Source organism: Chaetodon auriga, chromosome 8 (genome assembly GCF_051107435.1).
Source record: "Chaetodon auriga isolate fChaAug3 chromosome 8, fChaAug3.hap1, whole genome shotgun sequence".
Classification (NCBI taxonomy): Eukaryota; Metazoa; Chordata; class Actinopteri; order Chaetodontiformes; family Chaetodontidae; genus Chaetodon; species Chaetodon auriga.
The window spans coordinates 11,263,382-11,285,519 of NC_135081.1; the positions used below are offsets into that span (position 1 = coordinate 11,263,382).

A 22,138-nucleotide genomic window follows, 5' to 3' on the forward strand; every position below is an offset into this window, starting at 1 on the left:
CGAGGTGAAATTTATCCTCTGCTTTTCACCCATCGTCGTCCCTCCTCCACGGCAGACCAGGAGCGGTGGGCAGCCTGGGGACCCATCTTGTCGTCACCATTGGTCAGGTGGTGATCTATTTTTATGGAGGATACCCCAGGTGAACACGGGGAGAACATGCTAACTGCCACACAGTACACATGCCGAAGGTGTTGGTGGAGGACACACCCCCGGTGCCCACAGCAAGAATCGAACCCGGGACCTTCTTGCTGTGAGGCGACAGTGTTGCCACCGTGCCACCGTGCTCAGACACTCTCATCACCTCTTCCATCACCTCGTTGCAGCAGAGGACCACTTTGACAAGGGTTTGATTTGCAGCACTTTTTGATACAAAGTTGCAAAGTGCTTTACAGTAAAAACAGAATAAAATAAATAAAATCCAAAATATCACAAAGCAAGATAAAATGATTTAAACTCTTGCAATGAAAACTATCTGTTAAAAACAGGCCACAAGGTAAAACTGACTTTCCAGAGAAGAGATTTAAAAGAGGACACTGCCTGAGATCTTCAGGAAATGGCATCTGGTGGCTTTGCCAAAAGCGATATTGCAGCTGTTTCTGGTTAAACAAAACCAGTGGTCTATATCTGTACGGCTCCTTTCCACAATGCTGTCAGACACTTTAAAAAAAAAGACAACAATCTGAGCCTGTCAGTGGCACAAAACAAACGCGTGGTTGCACATTGATGGTGTGCAAATGGACAGAGGAAAAACATTGCAGCCCATTTTGCTGCAGCCAGCTGCAGCACTCACATTCAATCCTGGAAGAACTTCCCTGTTAGTCACCTGAAAACAAAAACATCGGAAAATAGGGTCCACAGTCACAGTTAATATTTCACCAGAATTTCTTCCATTTGTCCAGGGCATTGAAATCGTCCAGGACACGTGGACCAGCACCAACGAAAACTCTGCATGGAGTCTCAGCTTGATAGAAAGACTTTGAAAATGATAAAAACTATGTGATTTAATGACTTTCATTCCTTTAGAAAATGAATTGTCAAATATCATTCCCATGAGGCTGACAGATCACAGGCAATGACCTTAGCATTTCATATTCCCTGCAGCTATAGCGAAGTTCAAGTTGCATGCGACTTTATATTATGTTCATTCTTATGTTGATGAAGATAAATGGTGTTCTCTTGCCCTGGAAATGATTAATATCATCAAAGAATACGCTAAAGTGGTCAGGTTGGAAACACATAGGTTTATGCATATTTCTCCTGAGACAGAGGTGGTGAAAAATGAGCAATGAACCTTTAATGATCAAAATGTGACATGTGCAACAGATGAATACCGATGATCCTCTGGAGCAGGTGGCAGACAAACCTGAGGCGGACACAAAGACACAGAGGTAAGCAGGCAGGCAAACAGAACAAACACTGAGGCTGACCACGTTGCTGAACCAGCAACTCAACAAATAATGGCAGGAGAGCTAGTGCTTAAATGCTCTGGTAGTCAGGTGAGTCTTGATTGGTGATAGAGATCAGGTGAGATGAACAGGCTTAACGTAACGCTTAACATCTGAGTTCTGGCCTTTCAGGGCTTGAGTTCTAACAAGCAGTTTAGAAATGAGACATTGCAGAGCAATGTTCCAGAAGACTGAACAAGCATCTAAAATGTATTTCTGAATATAGAACGCTGAAAGGATTAACATCAGTTGAGTAACCTTTCGGTGCATAAAGATGACAATTTCTGATAAGAATGAAAGCTTTGGTGAAGTTACCAAGAACTGCATGCTTTGCAATTTTGCAATTAGTAAGACAGTAGAAAGTAAGCTATATGACTTCATTTCAATAATTCTTCTTTCCATTGTAAAAGCACTTCTGAAACTCCATTATGAAAGGAGTGGAGGGACTTACCCTGAACTGTTTAGTGGCAATAGGTTCCTCATCTTATTTTTAAGCTTTTAAACAGACAGACTAAGTGCTTCCCTTGTACTGGTGGGTGATGTAAGGAGGTGTGCATGTTATTCCTGTGAACTCCTCAAAAACCAAGCAATTCAAACTGGTTTCTGTTGCTTTCCTTCGACGTGTCAAAGTATTAAACACAACATCAGTTCTGTAGTGCCATCTAGTGGTCCTGCAGAACCTGGGTGCTCTGTAGGCGTATATATCTCAGAATAATCTGTGCGGAGGTGACAGTCACATCATATTCAGCGCAGTGAGAATTACTTTCTAGAAATGTTTCGGAGAGTACTGGGAAATCCTTTTGACTAATGCAGTTAGCTGTGAACCCTTGATATCTTGGTCCATCACCATTTCGCTTCTATTAAACCGTGAAGAGTCAGAAGAAGAGTCAGACAGGGATTTCTGTGCATGAGTGAATGCTGAATTCAGTGGGCGAGGAGACAGAGGGACGGCCAGAAGTTACAGTAGATGAGCTGTCACGACGGGGGAAATATTGCCTGGAAACTAATAAATGCCCATGGTCAAAGAAATCATATGACTGATTGAAATATCGTGCAACATTTGTCATTGGGCCAAACCAAATTTGTACACAACAACATAAGTTGGAAAGAAACACCATTTCGGCGTGCAACACCTTTACACTTAACAGCTCTTGCATGAGATTTTGATCACAGGTTTGTCTGTAGAGATTGTGCCGATATATCCTTTGTGGTTTCATGCAAACTATGTGCTGCTGCTGTTACTAAGAAAAACAAAAGCGATTTCACACCTGTTAAGAGGAGTCAAGTGTGTGTACAAACACAGTGTTCTGTAAAGGCTCAGGCACTGCAGGTGGACAATTGTAAACTGGAAGATCAGCTGTTAGTTATGGATTGATGTAAACAACAAAGCCTCAATTTTGCCAATATTTGAATCTGCTGAAAATTCTATATTACTGTATTTTCACAATAAATGACTTTCTGCTCATACCTTTTCTGCGGTTTCTTCCAACAACCGATGCAAAAGATAATGATATGTATGTCAGCACAGCGTAAAGATGTGCCTTAATGGTACCCACTGTATTTTATTTTATTTTATTTTATTAAAACGCATGAGCAGTTCATGTCAGAGGTGGATTAAGGAGGTGGGGAAAACTGCGTGTTCTTTGCAGTGACACAACAGCGCACTGATTCATGCACAGCAGCAGCACCTGCAGAGGACAGATAAGATCGCTAACACCCCCTCTTCGGTTCATTTTATGGATTATCGCAGGTAACCATCTTCATCAGAGACGACACCCTCACTTAGCATTACTACAGACAGCTCCTTCTTGTTTTTATCTCACGATGCTGCCTCTCACTGTCGTGAACCGGATTTCCCCCGTTGATCTAAATATCACATCCACCATGGTCACCTTTATGCCAGAACAGCCAAACCACAGATTGTAGTTTGAAACAAATATTCAGTTTAAAATCAGCCTTTATGTCACTGTATGTTGTTTTTTTTTTTTTTTGTTTTTTTTTTTTACATTTATTTATTATAATTTTTTTTTAATTAATGATGTCATTCATTTTAACTGTTTTGGGGTTTTTCCCTGCCTTCTAGTCATGCCAAGAATACAACTCGCCTTTCAACCCTCAGAGGTTATTGGAAATGATAAATGAACAAATGGTTCAAGAAAAGCTGCATTTTCATATGTGGGTGTATGTGAGTATGCTGTATGCGCATGCAAAGTGACACCAGTTGTTCCTTGTACGTTTAATGGCAAAATAACAGAGGACAAAATAAAATATTTACAACACTTACTAACATGTAAACACAATCTTCTGTACAAAGAAATATACATGCAAAAGTAAAAATAAGTCATAATAAGACATTCAAAATGACATTGCTGCAGTCTATGTGTATTTAAAATATGACATAGTTATGAGGTTTACATCCTGGGTTTGGGCAAACTGCCCAACCCTCTCTGTACATCTTTACATCATGTATAGGCTGGGTCTCCCAAAGGCATTTTATTACTTCGATCATATTCTTCCGTGAATAGGCTTTAAGAGAATTGAATAAACTGATGAACAGCATGATTTTGGGAAACCCAGATCCACGACAATAAATAAAAATGACACAAAATGAGAGACTTAGACTGTACAGACCAACAGGAGTCATTGAACTCAACATGTCACTGACTTTTTAACATTAAATCGGATTATCTGACAGTAACTCTTACAACCTTCAAATAAAATAAGAAGCAACGCACATTTTTAATTTCACCCACCTCTCTAGGTTGACTCACTCAACAAGCACTTTTAAAAGAAAAAAAAAAAAAAAAATCAACAACTTGTTCACCTAAAGACATCAGTTCACTCAAATAAAAAGAAGCGGAAGAGATCTCTTTCATGGCAGATACCTGTTCATGCTCAGTGATACCGATCAAGAGGATATATTTGAAGTGTTGGTGGTAGATTTGGGTGTCTCCTAAGAGACACAATGCTTTCTCTAATCATTTAAAGTCCATGGTGAATGGGCTGCAATGAGACATTTTCCCAGCTTGATTGCTTGGTAAAAATGTCAACCAATTCTGTATTATGATGTCAAACTGTGATGCAAAAAAAATTTAAATAAAATAAAATAAAAGAAAAGAAAATTGACATACACCAGCATCTACCTACAAAAGCCAAACGAAATCACACAGCAAACCACTTTGTGCACAGCTTGAAAAAAGACAAGTGAAATATTCGGGTTTTTTTCAGCAATAAACCACCAAATAATTTCTCTTTACAATAAGAATAAATAAAGCCAGACTGAACCTCTGTAAACACTCATACGTCTGGGTTCAGTGTGGTCTGTTATAACTTAACATGAGAAATCATAAAAAAAAAAAAAAAAAACACTTTTTAGCAGGAAAAGAAAGCATAGTCAACTTTGGTATTGTTACAGAAAATAAAAAACAGAACAATGGCAAAATAAAAGCATAAGTGCCTATATTTTATAGATACATATTTTTATACATTATCTCTGAAAACCCTCCTCGTGTCTGGGGGGTTTTGCAGATATTAATACTGAACTTAATACATAAGAGTTAACACAATACAGACATCTATCGCAGTACCAGGTACGTACATGCCTTTTTAGGAATACGGCTACAACACAAGTCTTCATAAATAGTTGCATAAATGTTAAAGCTGCAACATTGCACATGGGAATTGATGCAAAATACGAGTGCATTTCTAGTAGCGGTTTGTTCATACTGAAATACAGCTGCTGAGGGCAGGGAGTGGCTGCATGGGCTCACTAATACTTGGCAAAATTAAATAGTAGCTTTTGTTCATCTGAGACAAATTCTTCAAACTGAGAATGAAAGGCAGGAATATGATATTTACAAATAAGGCGGATGCAGGTAGAAATCTGAGACGCTTCGCCGAACAGCTTTGATGTCTGTTAATTTAGGTTCTCTTAGTGTCACAAACGGAAATGATTCAACCTTTCAAACTGAACGGGGGCATAAAGATAAGCAAACTATTGCACTGAATTTAACTAGGTGTTTCTGGAAAACATGGTTTTGGTCTTCATCTTGTTCTCGAATGAGTGCGCCCTGCTGATGGGCTCACACATCTCAGTCCTCTTGTTTTCTTTCTACTCGCTAACTCACCTTTGTTTTCCAAAAAGTATGAATAAAGACAGTTCTCTGTTTCCTCACTGTACATGGTTTCATTTACAAAAAGTAATCTCTCTTTACAAAAAAACATTTTTCTTGTGTTCAACCAAAAGCAGCCTGAATTACTTTTAATATACAGTATTCTATTTTCTCTGTTTAACACTGTCCGAAGCGCAAGGCTTGCTCGCGCTGGCTTGTTGAGAAAGCTTGGTTTTCTCCCTGCTAAGTCAAGGTTTGGAATCTCATACAGATTCCAACAGTTCATCTGTTGTGCAGGCATAATGACAATATGCCACGGTTAAGGGGAGGTGGGGGGAGACAAATGGTTTATCAGCAGAGGTCGGTCAGTCAGCAGCAGCAGGACTTTTGTGGCTTAGTGAGGGAAAAAAGTGATCATTGTGGAAACGTTGCTGGTGGTCCTCTCAGCAGAGTTTTAACACAGCTCAACTGAAACGAGTTGACTTGTTACTCATCCTCCACGGTTTGCCAGACAGGCAGGAACTACAGTACATGTTGGTGCTGTCACATCTACCCAGTGGCCTGTTTGTTAGATGTGGTTGAGCAGGCGGCTGTGAAGGAAGGCCTTGATGGTGCCAATAGGCCGAACATCGTTCTGGTGTTTCCGTCTCTCGATGAAGGAAATCAGTCTGGAGGTGTCCAAATGTGAGGTGTGACGGTTCTGAGATGGCAGCACGGCTGGATGCTGTGTGTGATTTAAGGTGGCATGTCCAGCGTCTCGGTTCATGGCGCCTCGAGGCTGGAGCCAGGGCTCCTGCAGGCAGAACGCTGCAGAGGGTCGTCGCTCCGGCTCGCCCTGGAGCAGCAGGCAGACAAAGTCCCTGGCAGCTGGGCTCACACCCTGGAAGTAATCCTCTGGGAAGCTGAAGTCCAGGCGACAGATGTTCAGACACGTCTCCTCCAAACTCTCATCCAGGAAGGGAGAAGCGCCGCTTAGTACCACGTAGGTCACCACCCCTGTAGACGAATCAATGAGTAAGTCAGTCAATTAGTTAGCAGCAAGAAATAACGAGATGTGTGCATCAAGTCACAATATATCATATAACTATCGCTAAATACGTTTCTTATGATGTTAGATAAAAGTTACTTGTGCCTGGTTACAGACCTAAGCTCCAGAGGTCAGACATCAGTGAGGCAGGCTGACCCAGGACCAGCTCAGGAGCAGAGAACTCTGGGCTCCCGAGGAGAGGATGGATGTAGGAGGAAGGAGGGTTCAGCTGAACGGCGTCACCGAAGTCCGTCAGCTTGATCACTGGCTGGGAAGACGCGTGTTCCACCACGATGTTCTCAGGCTGCGGGAGCATGGGAAAGGAACTTTAGACACCACCATTAAACCAGAGGAACATCTTACATCCAATCTGAGATTTAGCTTGTACTGTTTTGGGTGGTTTGCTGACTCTTGTGATACTTAAACTGTACTCGATTTTACTTGGTTTGAAAACATGTGACAAAAATGCCAAATAATTTCCTGTTGATTGACTGATCTATCAATTTACTAACTCATCACCTCCACACTGACGTAAGAATATGTATTTACTTTGAGATCAAGGTGTGCTATCCTCCAGCTATGCAGGTAGTGGAGACCTTCAAGAATATCTCTGAGGTACAGAGCCACCTTCTCCTCTGTCAAGTTGCCCCAGCTCACTATATAGTCCAGGAAACGTCCCTGGTCTGCCCTGAAAACAGAACCACATAATGCATCCGTCAGCAGCATCTTCTCACAGGGAGTCACAACAGCTACATGGAATTACATGACTGTACTTACATCTCCAGGACAATTACGTAGCTGTTGGCCGTCTCGTACGTGTCCAGCAGCTTGACCAGGTTGGGATGGTCCAGAGTCTGGAGGAGCCTTATCTCCTGCAGCACCTGTTCTCGACGCAGCAGCTTCTTGTTAACGTGTTTTGCCGCAACCGTCCGTTTACTCCCTCTCTGGTCACACCGCTTCGTCGCTGAGAACCGGCCCCTGGGGAGCCGAAAGGAGGATAAGAGCAACACATGAGTGCCTATTTAACACTGTTTGGCATGCTGAGGTTTTCAGACATTTTATTTATGTTGCTTTTAGCTGGATCTCATGTACACTTTCAAATCCTCTCAGAGATGCTTTACTTATTGCAAATTCACATTTCCTGTATCTGCAATGTATTTGCCTGGACAGGATTTAACAGGAGAAGCCAGGTGTGGATGATTCATGCATTCCAATTTGTCAGATCAGTCCACAAATGTCATTAGAAAGCAGTTACTGTAGGCAGTTAGCAGGAAATTTCAATTCCTCCTTATCTAAATACCCTCACCACAACTAACTACCACTATTACTGCTGCTGATAGTGATATCAATAATATTGAGAATCCATTAGCTTTGATGTGGTCAAGGAACATCACATGGCAGTCAAACAATGACAGTTAAACTGTCTGGGTTTTATCAGGTCACTTACCTTCCTAGCTCAGTGATCTCTGTGTAGTGGGACTCAAAGCTGCTTTTCCAGAGGACTTCACTGCCATCATCAGGGCTTCCTGAAAACACACAATGTGATATGTACATTTTAGAATTTTGTTCGTGCTAACACTTTATATGAAGGTAAACATATTCACCATTAACTAGTTATTTACTGGCATCCACATTAGTGCACATTAGCATACTGACCGTTTCTTAGTCATTATAAAGCACTTATTAATTCTGCATGACTGTGTTCTAAGAGTTTTCCCCTAATAACCTCCTGATTACTGCTTCTTATAAGACAGGAAGTTGTTGTACATGAATCTCAATAACCCTGATCCTCAGAATAAGGCATTAATAAGTACTTTATAAAGACTAATAAAGAGCCAATAAGCCACTAAAATGTATGCTAATAAGCATCTTGTTAGTATTACATGGCTGGTTTATCTGAAAGAAATGAAAGTTCAGTTAATGTGTACAGTTTTACCTTTTCTAAAACCCCATTGTTAGTACCACAATGTACCCAATAATTACGCTTTACAGGACAAATCCAGGTGGCTTACTGGCAAACTAATAGTTAAATGTTTAAAGAGACTCTTACCTAAGACTCTGAGGCTGGCCGAGGAGGTGACAGAGCCTGCTACATTTGTGGCGACACAGGTGTAAACACCACTGTCCTCTACAGACACTCCCAGGATACGAAGAGTTGCCTCCTCTGTCTCACTGTAAGAAGAGAGAAGGATGGACAGATGAGCCATCATCTAACCTGACATTCTGCCCAGTAACATTTTAGATTTACCATCACAGAGACTGCTACTTCAGCTCTCAGCTAAACCTTGCTGTGTCTTTAAATGTGAAAAATATCTAATTCATTCATGCTGTCACCTGTAAGTGATGCTGTAGTGCCCGTTGTTGCTGAGAGTGGTGTTGTCGGGTCCCCGCCAGGTGACGGTGGCCCGGGGCCGACCACACACTTTACACCTCAGAGTAACACTGTTGCCACTCTCACATGCTATATCGCTGACGGGGATGAGGAACTCTGGAGGAGCTGGAGAGGAAGGGACAGAGATGATGAGAGGAAGTGATGCTGTACCTTCAGTCCCAAAGCAGCTTGAAACATATTTCTATAGAAGTTAGAAAGAAGTTTCAAAGTCACAGCACATGACAGGAAGGGATAGATGATAAAACAATATCACTCACACACACACATCCTTGGTCAAAAACAGTGTGTACGTACCATCATGAATGAAGTTGGGATTCAGAAGCTGTAAAGAAAATGTAAGGACAAAAAAATTCAATTCTCTGTCCAAATCAAAACGTAAAGTGAGGACAGAGCAAATAAAATTGTATTTTTTTGAAGTTATCTTCAGACTCTCTACCTTGACAGAGACCTTGTTGGCCAGGCCATCCTGAGACTTGCGGTAGCCGTTCTCCATCTTCCTGCCCTCCTTGTCCCTTTTCTCAGACTTTCTGCGGATACGGAGTGCTGTGTGCCATGATAATGATTTTCTAAACCACACCGGAGCAGAAAGGAGAAAATCTAAGTTTCTTTCTGCTTTGGCGAAATCATATGAACTCTGACATTTACACATGCTGTTTTTTTGTCGCAGAAACAGGAGGAATGTCTCTTATTCTTACTTGATGGTTCCTTCAGGGAGTTCGGGTGTGATGGAGGATGACGTGTGTCCTAATACATAGCCAGGGATCCAGCCCTCAGCGGCAGGGCAGTGCTCATTGGCCGCCCGGTACACCAGGAACATGTTTTGCTGGTTGCTGGCTAGCATTTGGACCACCTCACCCTGCACCACACTGATCTCATCCTCCTTCACCGCCACATAGTCCTGGGTCACTAACATGGTGGACACACTGCTGCTACTACTGCTTTCACTCTGTTGGAGAAAAAGATTGCAAGACTTTAAAGTTAAACACACGACAGACCGCAAGGGTGCACAAACCAACACGTTCATAGACGTACACGCGTTAAAATACACATATGCACATACACATACAAGTGTACCAGCAGCTTCACACCAATCAAATGCATGATTTGATTGACAGTAACACACATAGATGACCTCGCTAATACGTTTGATGCATGCAGCAAAGGAAGCGTTGCACTTTTTATCTTGCAGAGAAATGGTCAAAACAATTGTTTATGTCAACTGTGATGAGTGACAAGTCACTATGCAAAACAGAAGTTATGTTCTTAGAAGTTGTGAAGCAGAAGTTATGATCCTCAGGTCTGAGATGCTGAAATAAGGAACTTTGTGGGAAGTTGAAGTGAAAAATCATTTCTCAGAAGACGACACTATCAGCTTGAAGAGAGACAGAGCAGGTTGAAGTGAAGCAAACAGCAGCTGGTGTAGTCGCACCATTGTAACGTTCAGGCTAAGCGGCTTACAGGCTACAGGGGAAAGGAGGTACAATGTGGAAGAGCTCCTCATCCGTGACAAAGCTTTGACCCGAGATGACTGATTATCGCAAGAGAACATTCCCATGGAAGTATGAAAAAGATCAAAGAGAAAAGGTGCTTTTAAAATCATTTGTGAGCTGTTAGTGTCTCCCTGCTGCAGTTGAGAAGCAAACACATACTGAGGCTCAGAGATAGTGTCTAAGAAAGCAGATACAACAGTTGCTCTATGAATCAGATCCACACTGTTAGTACATTCCGGGAGAGTTCTCTCTCACACACACTGTCGGTGAAGTTAGTGCACTCAGATAGCCGTTAATCTCCAGTGTAGTAGTCGTTGCATGTACAAGCCATTCTCAGAGCCAGCGGCAGGGTGACTGACTGACAGCCAGCCAGTGAGGGCAGGGTTAGTGACAAGTGAGTAGCCTGAGGCCTCACTGAAGCCTGGGCCTTGACTTGGCATCTTACCCCGTTGCTCTGGGTGGAGTGTATGGACTGCTCGCTGGTGGAGGAGCAGGTGCTCATGCGGTCTATGTCCTTACTGTGGGTGGAGTGGCGGTGATGATGAGAGGACGTCCCGTGGCTTCCTCTGCCCAGTGTGTCCCCTCCGCCACCACTGTCGCTGGGGTAGGAGAAGGAACCAGGCCGGCTGGCGGGAGAGGATGGCATAGCAGGGACCATAGCCCAGAAATTGTTGCCTTTTTGAGCCGGGCTGGAGGGGACAAATGTTTCCTTTCCTCCTCCAGGGGACTGAGGTGAAATCAGAGGAGAAACTGTCCCGACTCGTGGACTTTTTAGGGGCAAATTCAGAGGAGCCACGGCCATCTGTGGTATAGCAGCTGTTGGATGTCTCTGGGTTTCTTCATAGCCTCCCAGACCCGGTCTGACGCTGGCCTCAATACCGTCTGATGGCCTGTTACTGTTATTGCTGTTACTTCCATGAGGACTATCCAGCCTCCTCATCTTAGGGACCTCTGAGGCTAACAGCTCTCCGTTTGCGGTGCTGTCTGAGTAGGGGTTAGATGGGAGGGACTGAGAGTGGCAGGGTGACCACATACCTGCTGATCTGTCAGGCCCCTCGGGGCCCGGGGGATGGTGGTGGTGGACGGGCTGGGGGAGGCGTGAGGATGGCTGGGGGATGCGGGAAGGTCGGGAGCGAGGGCCACACAGAGAGGAGGAACTGCTCCCTGATCCTCCAGAGCCACCGCCGCCACCTCCCCCGCCCATGCCGGAGGTGCTGTTGGAGCTGCTGCCTCCTGGCAGGCCTGCACTACTGCTGCTACTGCTGGGTGGACCGCCTGGCCCACCACCACCCACGTGGTTCCTCTGGTACTCTATGGGGGACGTCAGAGCTGTGGGAGAAGAAGAGGGGCCAGATTTCACTCATGTCACAAACTAGAGATTTTAGTTCCAAAGGTTGGAAAGACTTAACTGCAGCATCATTTTGGTGAAATCTTGCAAATAATTTTCTTACCATTGAGGAAATTACGCTGGTTCTCCAGTATCTGGCTGACCTGGTGGACCCAGACTTGACTGACTCCAGGACTTGTTGAATGGAGGGTGTACCTCTCCAGGTTGCCACTAGATGATCTGGAGGTGAGGGTGAACTTGCAGGGGTCATCTGCATTTTCTTCTAAACCCAACCAGCTCACCTGAAGTGACGAGACAGGAAAGGAGGAAGAGAGAAGAAAAAGGCAAGGGGACATTTGTAAAATGAGTTTGATACCAGTTTCTTGATTAAGAAAGTACATTACAATTTTCAGTACATGAACATAACAGACTTGTATCAGTCGCGGGAGGCTTACATTTGGCTCTTACAGTAGCTTTCTGTGATTTTATTGAGCCGCACTAACCTTGATGCTGTTCTTAAAGAGGTAGCCAGGAGTAGAGAAGCCTTTCTTTTTGTCCAGGGGCTCACTGAAGATGACAATCTGCTCAAACAAGAACACTCTCCTCTCCTTCATCCTGGACAGAAGTCCTCCATCCTGGTCTGACACCATGAAGGTGTCTTGGAGGAGCAATCTGCCCTGTGCCACTATTTTACCCTGAAGAAAGAGTGAGAGCAGTTAGCCGACCAGTTTTTAGAACATAAATTTGAAACAAACGTACCAAACTCCTTTAACACATATCTTCAAAAATGAGTGGACACTGACACCTAGTGGCAGATGGCTGACATTAGAGTTCCCCAGGGTATAAACTATTTACTTTGTTATCTTATTTAATTTAGCCTGGCTGTCTAAACGCACACATACAGACAAACACAAACGTCTGGGAGGATAAAGAGCAGTCTTACCTCGAAACCTTGAAGGCGCCCAACATTCATCATGTCATTGCAGCGCTTGGGGACCACACACATCACCTCCACAGCTTTCTATCGTACAACACGAGGGTAAAACAGACTTAAAGGCACAAATTGCTTGCATGACAATCAAGTAATTTGAGTGTGTGTCATGTGAGGCTCATGTAGTCACACAGTGGCAAACACAATAGATTACTGTTCATCATCACTTTAAGAAAGTTTGAGCTGAAACACATTACCTCCAGCTCGGTCGTATCTGCTCCAGCCTTCTTAGAAATTTTGAAAAGATCCTGTGAAAGATTTAAAATGTATTATACATGTATTATATGAGGAGTACTTTACTTGAGCCCAAATGTACATGAAAATAGATTTACCTTCAGTAGTAGCTGGTACTTCATTATACGCTGGACTGGTTTAATCAGCAGGTCAGTGATCTGCAATCTGTGGCCCAATCGCTGCTTTAGGTCCTGATGAAAGACAAAAATATGATATAATTTCTGGGAAATACTAACCTGCGCAACACAAAACAGAGAACATCCAGTAGATGTAAAATGGTTGATTAATCTTACTTCAAAGTAAGTGTCAATGTACTCTGACACAATGTGCTCAGATTTAGGTTTGTTCTGGCAGTACACGATGTACATGTGTAGCCTCCGCTCCTGTAATTGGAAGCAAACCAGAAGACAAAGGTAGCTTTTAGAAGTGAGAAAAACATGACAGCTCAGAAAACATCATTTCCTTATCTAAATTCAATAAAATGTATTTCATAATTCACCTTTCAACAAAAAAATGCAATGCAAAACAAAGGTGAGTAGATGTCTCACCTGCTTGACAAACAAAGGAGCCAGCCTGTCAGGATCCTCCAAACACTTCTCAAGCTCTCCCAGGAAAAAACTGCAGACCAATCAAGGGAGAAGCACATGATTTAACCCGCCATGGAATGCCGTGCTGATTGTTTTTATTTTATGTTGTCTGTCTTCATGCTGGGGCAGATAATACAACATTTTTTTTTAGTTGCAGTGGAATTTATGGGGCATTTTAGCTGAAGAAAACTGCCAGCATACTCTTTGTGCCAGTCATAGATCTGATGGATATTTCCAAAGACGATCTTGTCCTTTCCTCTCATGTCATCTGGAACTCCTTCCTCTTTCATTCTGCTCATGTAGCCCTGAGGGGAGGAAAGCCAACACATTCGTAAAACATACAGCAAACAGTGATCAAAAACAGTATTATATTAAGATATCTTAATATCTCTCTATTCTTATTCCTTTACCTCCACCACTGATCCCAGATCTCTGACGTAGTCCCTCTCAGTCTCCACCAGCTCCAGAAGCACATAACTGAGAGGCACAGAACAGAAATAGTCACCGTGTAATCCAAATGTAATGCACTCAGCCGTGGATGAGCATCAGAAATGTTCCATATAAGCACACAAATGAAGACGGACGTGATTAACTGATTGACCTCAAGCACTTCTTGTTTATCAAAACACTAACAAGACACGGGCGTATAACTCACTGTCTTCTCTTGAGGAAGCCAGACTTGCGCTCATCCACCTCATCGATGGGTGAGGAGGAGGAGAGGAGGGAGTTGTCAGAGGGGTTGAGGGAGGGAGAGCTGCTGTCGCCCTGCTCTACTGACAGAGAACTGGGACGATCCTCCAGTGACTGAGAGGAGGACGACAGAGGAATGGAGAGGTAAAGATCAAAATACAGCTGTATGATCCCAGAAGAAACCGCATTATCTTTACTTCAGTATGCATCTGTACTGTGTATGCAGGCCGGTGGGCGTGTGTGTGTGTGTGTGTGTGTGTGTGTGTGTGTGTTGGGGATATTGGCCAGAGTGCAGTGCCCATTTGTTCGAACAGTGGACAGCTGGCATAGTGAGTCACAGTCCTGACAGATGACTAGCAGGCCATGATGCCATTCTCTGTCAACAACACCACAAAAAAAAGTGTGTGTGCGCTCGTACACCAATCTATCAGAATTTGTTCTGTGCACAAATGTGCCACACTGGCGTGTACTTGTGAGATTTGTTTATGATTTCTATCTCACCATCTTGCTCTTCACCAGCTCTTCGATGGCACTGACCAGTTCAGCTGCGCTGGGTGTCTCTGAACTGTTGGGACGAGCGGACAGACGAGATGCTGACTGAAAGAGAGAGAGAGAGAATGGAAGGAAGGAAGAAGGTTACAGTTAAGGTGCAAAACGTGAAAAAACAGCAGTGCAGCAGGCGTTCAGGAGTCATACATTCTCAATGGCTGCTACTGTGTATGTGGTCAGGCTCACCATTGTTGAGTTTGGACCCCGATAGTCCACATGTCCAAATATGGACTTGGTGGGTGTGATCTCCCTAATAAAAGGGTTAATTGGGGGCCAAGTTGGAGCCAATCACAGGCTGGTCTCAGGGAAACAGAGGTTATGAGGTGGGTTTAGGTCAAGGGCAAGCTCTGGGATTGGACTGCTCTTCAAACACGAGCACCATGATTGGTCAGACAACTTCTAAACAGCAAACGGTGTTGCTTAATACTCCATTGGAGAGAAAGTTTGCAACAGAGCCCAGTCTGAGGCATAGTGGCAGGCAACGTTTTAAAAGGATCCCCTGTTCAAAACCAGACTTAATGGGAATTCACCATTTAGTCCCACAAGCACCTCGCCACTGCAGCAACACGTGAATGGAGTATTCACTTCAGCAACAGTAGAGCAATCACACTCCGAAGGGAATGACATTTAGTTGATGAAAGAGAGAGAACAAAAAGGCAAGAAAAAAATTAAACAATGAAGGATCCAAAGTGGAGACGATGAAGTGGTTTTACATGGAGAGATAGGGAAACTGGGAGAGAAGAGAAGCAGAACAGAAATCAACATAATGCTGAAGGAGGGAACATGCAGCCATCAAAAAAATAAGAGGAAAAAAAAAGAAAAGTTATTAGTGCCAAAGTAAAAGTTTAGCTGTGTTACTGTTAGCTCTGAGCGGATATAAAGCGATATTTCTACACCTCTACATGGAAGCAAAGACAAACATCTGTCTGCTTAAATGAAGATTAATGTGGATAAAATCGAATCTATTTTGAAAAGAACAAAACAGATTTTTTTTTTTGTTTCGATTTGTGTGCACCATATTGCTGATGAAGCAAAAGCGTGTCTGGCCATTTCAAACAAAGCACAAAAACACATCAATCTGTTTCATTGCGGTTACACAAACATGCAAAACACAACCCTTTCTTTGTCTTGGGTGGTATTGTGCATTGTGTTTTCTGCATGCCATTGTCTGCGACCGTGTATAGTTACGGATGTGTCTCCATGTATTTAGATGGTCCTGTGTGACCCACCTTGTCGTCTTGGGAGTCAGGCTGCAGCAGGCTGTGTTGCTGGATGGCCATAGGGGGAGGTAGAGGGACAGCGTCAGCCCCCTCCTCTCCTTCCTCCTCGCCACAGCTCTGCATGCCAGATGAGGACGACTTGGACAGGGTACCGCTGCTCAGCCCCTCGTTACGCATACGCTGGAGAGAGAGAGAAGGAGACTGATGATTGTCAGCTGATAGACGGGAACCAAAACTGCGTCTCTGAATGCTCTGACAGGGTCAGCGATCCACTGCTTCTTACTTCCTCCAGTGTCTCGTCCTGCGGCGTGGCGGCACTGTCGTCAGAGTCCTTCTGCGAGCCGTGCATCGCGTCCATGTTCTTCCTTGTGCCGTCGCGGTTCTTCTTGTGCTTGTGGGCGAGCTTCTTGACGTGGCCATCCGCTTTGCCGGAGCTGAGCCGCCGTACAGGGCTGGTCAGCCACTTTCTTAGCGTGTTGCCGGGACGTTTGGGGCCTGGTGAGCTGTGAGGACCCAGGGTTTGGCTGGAGCCTGGCTGTAGGGCATCATTACTGGATACAGACAAGGTGTCTAAGGGTAAGAAAAGAAAGAGGTGGTTGATAATGATAATAATACTTAACTACTCGCTCAAAAGTCTTAAATATCTTAAATATCACAGAGCATAAACAACACTACAGTCACCATGTATGCATGTGAGTTTGCCCATAGTGAGAGAACACTGGGAAAAGAGCCATTATATGATAAAATCTGTGTCTGCGTTTGCACAGAACTTGTATGTGTTATATGCAGTAGGCAGGCTGGCCTCCTCCTCACAGTGATGGCAGCTCCTTGGGGAATCTGTAGGAGGAGAGCTCTTCTTCGAGTTGCACTGGAGCGATGAAAAAATGATACAGGATAAAGGGATGCTCCAGGCTTTGTCTGAATAGTTCAAACATACCTCCACCTGTCTGCTCGCTCCCTCCTGTTCTCCTTCCTGTCCTTCACCTGACCCCTTTCGCCTGCATCGCCCTGACATTTCCTCATTAGTTTTCTTTACGCTCATCGCAAATGCTGCCGCGTGCTAGGCAGTAAAGAAACAAAACCTCTCTGGTGGCTCACCAAGCGATCTGACTGAGGTTAGATTTCTTTGTGTGCTGTCACAATGTGCAACATGACCCCAACTGTGACACCACACAGCATTCCCAGAAGAAGACCTTTCACCTCCTGTAAGACATTACAGTTTTAACAAAAGCTAACAGCATGATTTAAGAGTATCCCTGACTCTGCTGCCAGTACAAGAGCGAAAAAATGCCAAACACCTCCCCAGATATGGCAAAGAAGTTTGGCAATCATGGATAAGGAGAATACATCATAAAACCTGCCAAAAAACCCCCACTGGGACAGTTCTCATCAAAGCTTCTGAATACACTCCTAATGCTGTTTTCCATCATTTTAAATGCAAAGCTGATCAGAGCTGTAGCTAAATTGAATCACACAACTCTTTGTTGGTGCAGGAGATGATGTTCTCATTGTGCAGCTTAGCAAAAACAAGTGTGTCTCTATGGAGGCTGGAGTTGACTCAAGGACAAAACTCTCCTCCAGTTGCATCACACCATCAGCTGTTGAGCTTCAAAGCTAAATATAGTTCAGAAAACAATGATTTGACTTTTTTTGAGCTATATCAAACTTTGAATACGTCTGAAATTATGGATATTTTTGGACATTGCGCAGCAGAGGGACTAAGATGGTTCAAGAGATTTCAGCCTCTTCATAATTCAGCTATTGAAATGATCGACAAGAAGCTCCATGAAACCGTGTGACTACGCTGAATGGCTCTTATGAATGGCAGGTGTGGAAATTCTGCCTTTCCTCTTTGGACACTTCTGCACAGCCTGAATGAAAGCATCTGCATGTGAACATGCGTGTCAGTCATTCAGCCTCTGGGAGACTTATTTTTACTGCGCTCCGTTGATACGAAGCATGTGTTCTCACATCGCATGCAAGGGAAGAAGAAAGCCCAGTTCCCAGAATAACAAGCATCTCCCACAACAGGCACTATAAAGACTCTAAAGCCATCTTCTCTGAGACTCCTCTCACCATCTCACTCTGACAAAGCCCATGCAATGTGGAGATATCTTCAGCATAACCTGAGTGATGATAGGCTTGATCCTTCCGTGATTCTGCAGCGCTTAAGCTACATTACATGCATAGTGCAACATTTTCTTAGCAGTGAGTCAGACCAATAACAATGTGAACATGTCGAGGCAGAGCGGGCGAGAGCACATCTTTTTATCCTTGTTTCATCCTGCAATTTTATTTTTCACCAGACCGAGAAGTCAGAAGTACTGTTCCGTCTCAGAGAACAAGGAGCTTGTACTGCTCTGGAGATCTACACATTGCACCCTAAAAAAAGGTGTGGAGGGTTTGTCTGTCTTGCTTGAGGGCAATTTCATGGAAGATAATCCCTTGTGTTGGTACAAATCATTAGACACAACCTGACTGTTTAGTATAGATTTTAGGGAAGCTGCCTCCACCATCTCCTCTGCAGTACCAAATGAAAACCAGAGTCACAACTGCTCGTTACGATACTGCCCTGGAAAGTTTTAGTCATGGGTACAAACATGGAGCCTATTTAAGTACTCTGATGACACAGAATACCTTCGCATTTACTATTGTTGGTCTCTAAGGACTATTGAAACTTTCCTTTAAGAGTGCTGTATGTTGTTACTTCAGCAGATAACAGCAGCACATTTGTTGTATTATTCATACTAAAAGCAGAAAGTACAGGTGCTGACGGGGTATTTGAAGTCATAGGGTTTTCAAGTCCTGAACATTTTGGCTGAATAACTGGAAATAGACACTTGAGCATCACAAAACTGTTGTTTTCTAAAGTAAACCAGGCCCCTTTCTGTTTTATTACAACTGACAAACAACACCAACGGCCTACAGCACACACCTACTTGCATACATAATGTATCACTTAGGTGGAAACTTGGAAACACAGGAGTCAGGACAGAGCAAACAGACCAGAGACAATCTAGGGTCACAACCTAACATGTAAGCATGCTGTTAGCAAGCATGCCTCAGCTCATACATCACAGGCTGCAGGCCCAGTGAGGCAGGCAAATAGTTGATGCTGTCAATTCACACCAGGTTGAGTTTCATGTGAGAAACAATTATTTTTATCCCTTTAAATGTCATTCTAATACACACAAAATGTAAAACTGAGAGCATTACCTTGTATTGTAATGGAATACTGCCCCATTAAGTTGTCAATATTAGAAATCAATAAATTACAAATAAGCAGAGGATAAGCCTCACTAGTGACGAATCTAGAAATTCAGAGCTATTAGTAAATGTGTATAAATATAAAGGACAGATTCAGTCATAACTGAACTGTGGATAATGTGATGCTGCAAAAAATATGAAGAAATTTCCCTTCTGTCCTTTATGTATGATGACTAAAATTCACACATTGACAGTTAGATAAGCATCCGGCGCTATCAACATGCTCTGATCAGACTGCAGAGGTCGCGCTTACAGGGGTGCAAATGGATGAAACATGGGGTCAGCAGCCTTGACACATTCCTCCTCAGTAGAAAATAACCCCTGAGACACGCAGACACACACACAGAGGGCATGACCTTTGCCCTTTGCCCCACAGGGCGTCTTTCATTGCGGAGACACCTCAGGAGCAGCTGGTCAGGCTTGAGCTCATGGGAAACAAAAACGGGGGACGCAGTTTGTTTGCGGGGGCGACTCTAGCTAAGAGTTTACCCTCCTCAGGTAATAATCTTTATATCAAGGGTCACATTTGGGAAATAATTTAGTAAGACATGATTCTTAAAGAGTCTTAAATCCTGCCGCAGCAAAAAATACATGAAGACAAAATGAATAATCCTCTGGACTGAAACAGCAGACTTTAAGATGTATCACGACTCATCCAAGAGGCTTCATGAGTTCTTAAATGGATTATTTGGTTTGTTTGGATGCTGTGCTCCCTGGGTAAACATTTCCTCCAGTTATACATGCATACTGGACGATTTCATGGTAGCGTTTTCATTCCTGGGATGAAAACAAAGGTGGCAACTGGGAATGACATCCAGTCCCATCACTCCCATCTGGTAAGCTTATAATCACAAATGCAGAATTCATAAATGTAATATTTAATTACATATATATTGCATATATTGGTAGTAGGCTACATACAAAAGATTTCATTTGCTGGTGATTTCCCTAAAGCTGCAAGAGACTAAACTTAATGTCCCAAAAGCGTATCAATAATAATTTATGCATCTCCTCTATACATTTACTGTGGCTATAAGAAGAAATGTCTCATTTTTATTATAGTCAACATCATTTTCCAGTTTGGGCTTTTAAAACATGTACTAATATATTTGTCAATCTTTGGTAAAATCGTTATCCTGACTCAATTAGTAAACCGGTGTCTCTGTCTCCGGAGCAATTCTGGATCCAAGGCATCTCATTCACTTCCTGGTTAATTCCTCAGTAGACTCATTAGAGCATCATACTGCTGAGATGACTGTGTTGATTACTGGGGTCATACACTTGTATATCTTCATGTAGCATTAGTGTTTTGGCACAGGATACACGAATTGCTTGTGTGTACACAGTAAATGCACATTCATGCATGGATAGTACGTAGATTTACTGTATTTAACATGCATGGATGGACATTAAAAGTTCAAAAAAATAGACTGCCTCCACCTGCTAAAACATACAACAGTTAGCACTGATACTGAACATACAACAGCAAAATCAGATTTGTATTCAATATCGTCATAATAACATCCTCTCAGTTTAACTGGTCCTCCTGAAACCCGCCAAGAGTCCACTAAATGCTCTCCACTGCATCTTCGAGTGTTTCCCAATTTATCTACCGACACCCTATCATAACTCAGTCACTGCTCATTCATGCAACTGCAAAGAACAAGCTAGATTTACAACTGTGTGTGCCCTGGTCTCAGAATAGGAGGGAGGGGAGTGATCCAGAAAGTCTGCGCTGCCCCACAGAAGCATGCCAGGGATTCCAGAGGTGTCACCAGGGGAGCGTCTTTCGTGTGGTCTTATCTTCCCCAGAACAAGTGATACAAAAACACAGGCGCACACAAATATTGGTCAGCGTGGTGGGACACAAGCTTTTAGGGGTGGAGCTGCAGCATGTGGGGAAGCCTCAGGGGGTTTGGCTAGCTGATCTGTAAAAATGTGGACAATGCTGGAGAGGGCTTGCCACCAACAGCCATAGTTAGGGAGGGTGTGGAGTTGCGATGGGAGATGTGGGAGAGTTTAGAGACCATCCACTACACCAGTGTTTCTCAATTCCGGTCCTCGGGCCCCCCTGCCCTGCATGTTTTAGATATTTCCTGCTCCGATTCAAATGAGTGGCTCGTTATCAAGCCACTGCAGAGCTTGATGACGAGCCGATCATTTGAATCAGGTGTGGTGGAGGAGGGAAACATCGAAAACATGCAGGGCAGGGGGGCCCGTGGACTGGAATTGAGAAACACTGCACTACACTAACCTGATATTATGGTGTTTAAGGCTTTATTAGACTGTATATTAGACAGCTGACAACTGTGAAGATATTGAACCAAAAAAGGATGGGGATGTGCGAAGCTCTTCATTTTCCTGTTCTATTCTACTTGACCTCAGTATTTTCTTCTCCCCCTGGGGTCTACAATAACACCCTCTGCCCATCTGTGCAGCACCAGCCTGACCAGCACACAGATAGGTACAAAGATATAATCTTATCAATGTGATTTCAGCAGATTTAATATCTCATCACATCACAGCGCATTCGCCAAATTACTTTCACTGCCATAATGCCGCAACATAATCCACACTTGATTAGTGAATGCCCTCTGCGTTAAACCAAATTGAAAATGTAGAATACAGAACAAACAAAGACGAGTGGCCAAAAAAGAAAAAACTGTAGAACTGTTGCTGTTTCTTGCGCAGTAATTATATTTGTAATCAAACTTTTTGATCTGTGTGCCTTGAGCAAAAATCTTTATATCACACAGTCCAGCCTCACTCCGATTGTATCACTACATTGTCTTTACATCGTAAACCAT

The 22,138-nt window shown here is 43.4% G+C and overlaps 1 protein-coding gene across 4 annotated transcripts in view; it reads right to left on the reverse strand.

Annotated features, from left to right (window-relative positions):
• Positions 1-3,815: 3,815 nt before the first annotated feature.
• The window catches only part of triob (trio Rho guanine nucleotide exchange factor b), a 105,473-nt gene continuing 87,150 nt past the window's right edge, over positions 3,816-22,138 (reverse strand). The window contains exons 38-61 of one of the 4 annotated variants that reach the window (XM_076736385.1): positions 16,348-16,634; positions 16,074-16,244; positions 14,797-14,892; positions 14,261-14,409; positions 14,016-14,082; positions 13,807-13,910; positions 13,567-13,636; positions 13,312-13,401; positions 13,117-13,209; positions 12,982-13,032; positions 12,737-12,814; positions 12,297-12,488; positions 11,918-12,095; positions 10,912-11,795; positions 9,672-9,922; positions 9,425-9,542; positions 9,271-9,298; positions 8,919-9,081; positions 8,635-8,756; positions 8,032-8,110; positions 7,362-7,562; positions 7,134-7,272; positions 6,702-6,888; positions 3,816-6,553 (exon numbers count right to left, since the gene is read on the reverse strand). In XM_076736385.1, coding sequence (XP_076592500.1) covers positions 6,126-6,553; positions 6,702-6,888; positions 7,134-7,272; positions 7,362-7,562; positions 8,032-8,110; positions 8,635-8,756; positions 8,919-9,081; positions 9,271-9,298; positions 9,425-9,542; positions 9,672-9,922; positions 10,912-11,795; positions 11,918-12,095; positions 12,297-12,488; positions 12,737-12,814; positions 12,982-13,032; positions 13,117-13,209; positions 13,312-13,401; positions 13,567-13,636; positions 13,807-13,910; positions 14,016-14,082; positions 14,261-14,409; positions 14,797-14,892; positions 16,074-16,244; positions 16,348-16,634 — 4,226 coding nt within the window. In that variant the 3' untranslated portion in view covers positions 3,816-6,125. Of the gene's footprint in view, positions 6,554-6,701; positions 6,889-7,133; positions 7,273-7,361; positions 7,563-8,031; positions 8,111-8,634; positions 8,757-8,918; positions 9,082-9,270; positions 9,543-9,671; positions 9,923-10,911; positions 11,796-11,917; positions 12,096-12,296; positions 12,489-12,736; positions 12,815-12,981; positions 13,033-13,116; positions 13,210-13,311; positions 13,402-13,566; positions 13,637-13,806; positions 13,911-14,015; positions 14,083-14,260; positions 14,410-14,796; positions 14,893-16,073; positions 16,245-16,347; positions 16,635-22,138 lie in introns of those variants that run through there. The other 3 variants (XM_076736384.1, XM_076736383.1, XM_076736386.1) reach the window with 3 other exon arrangements.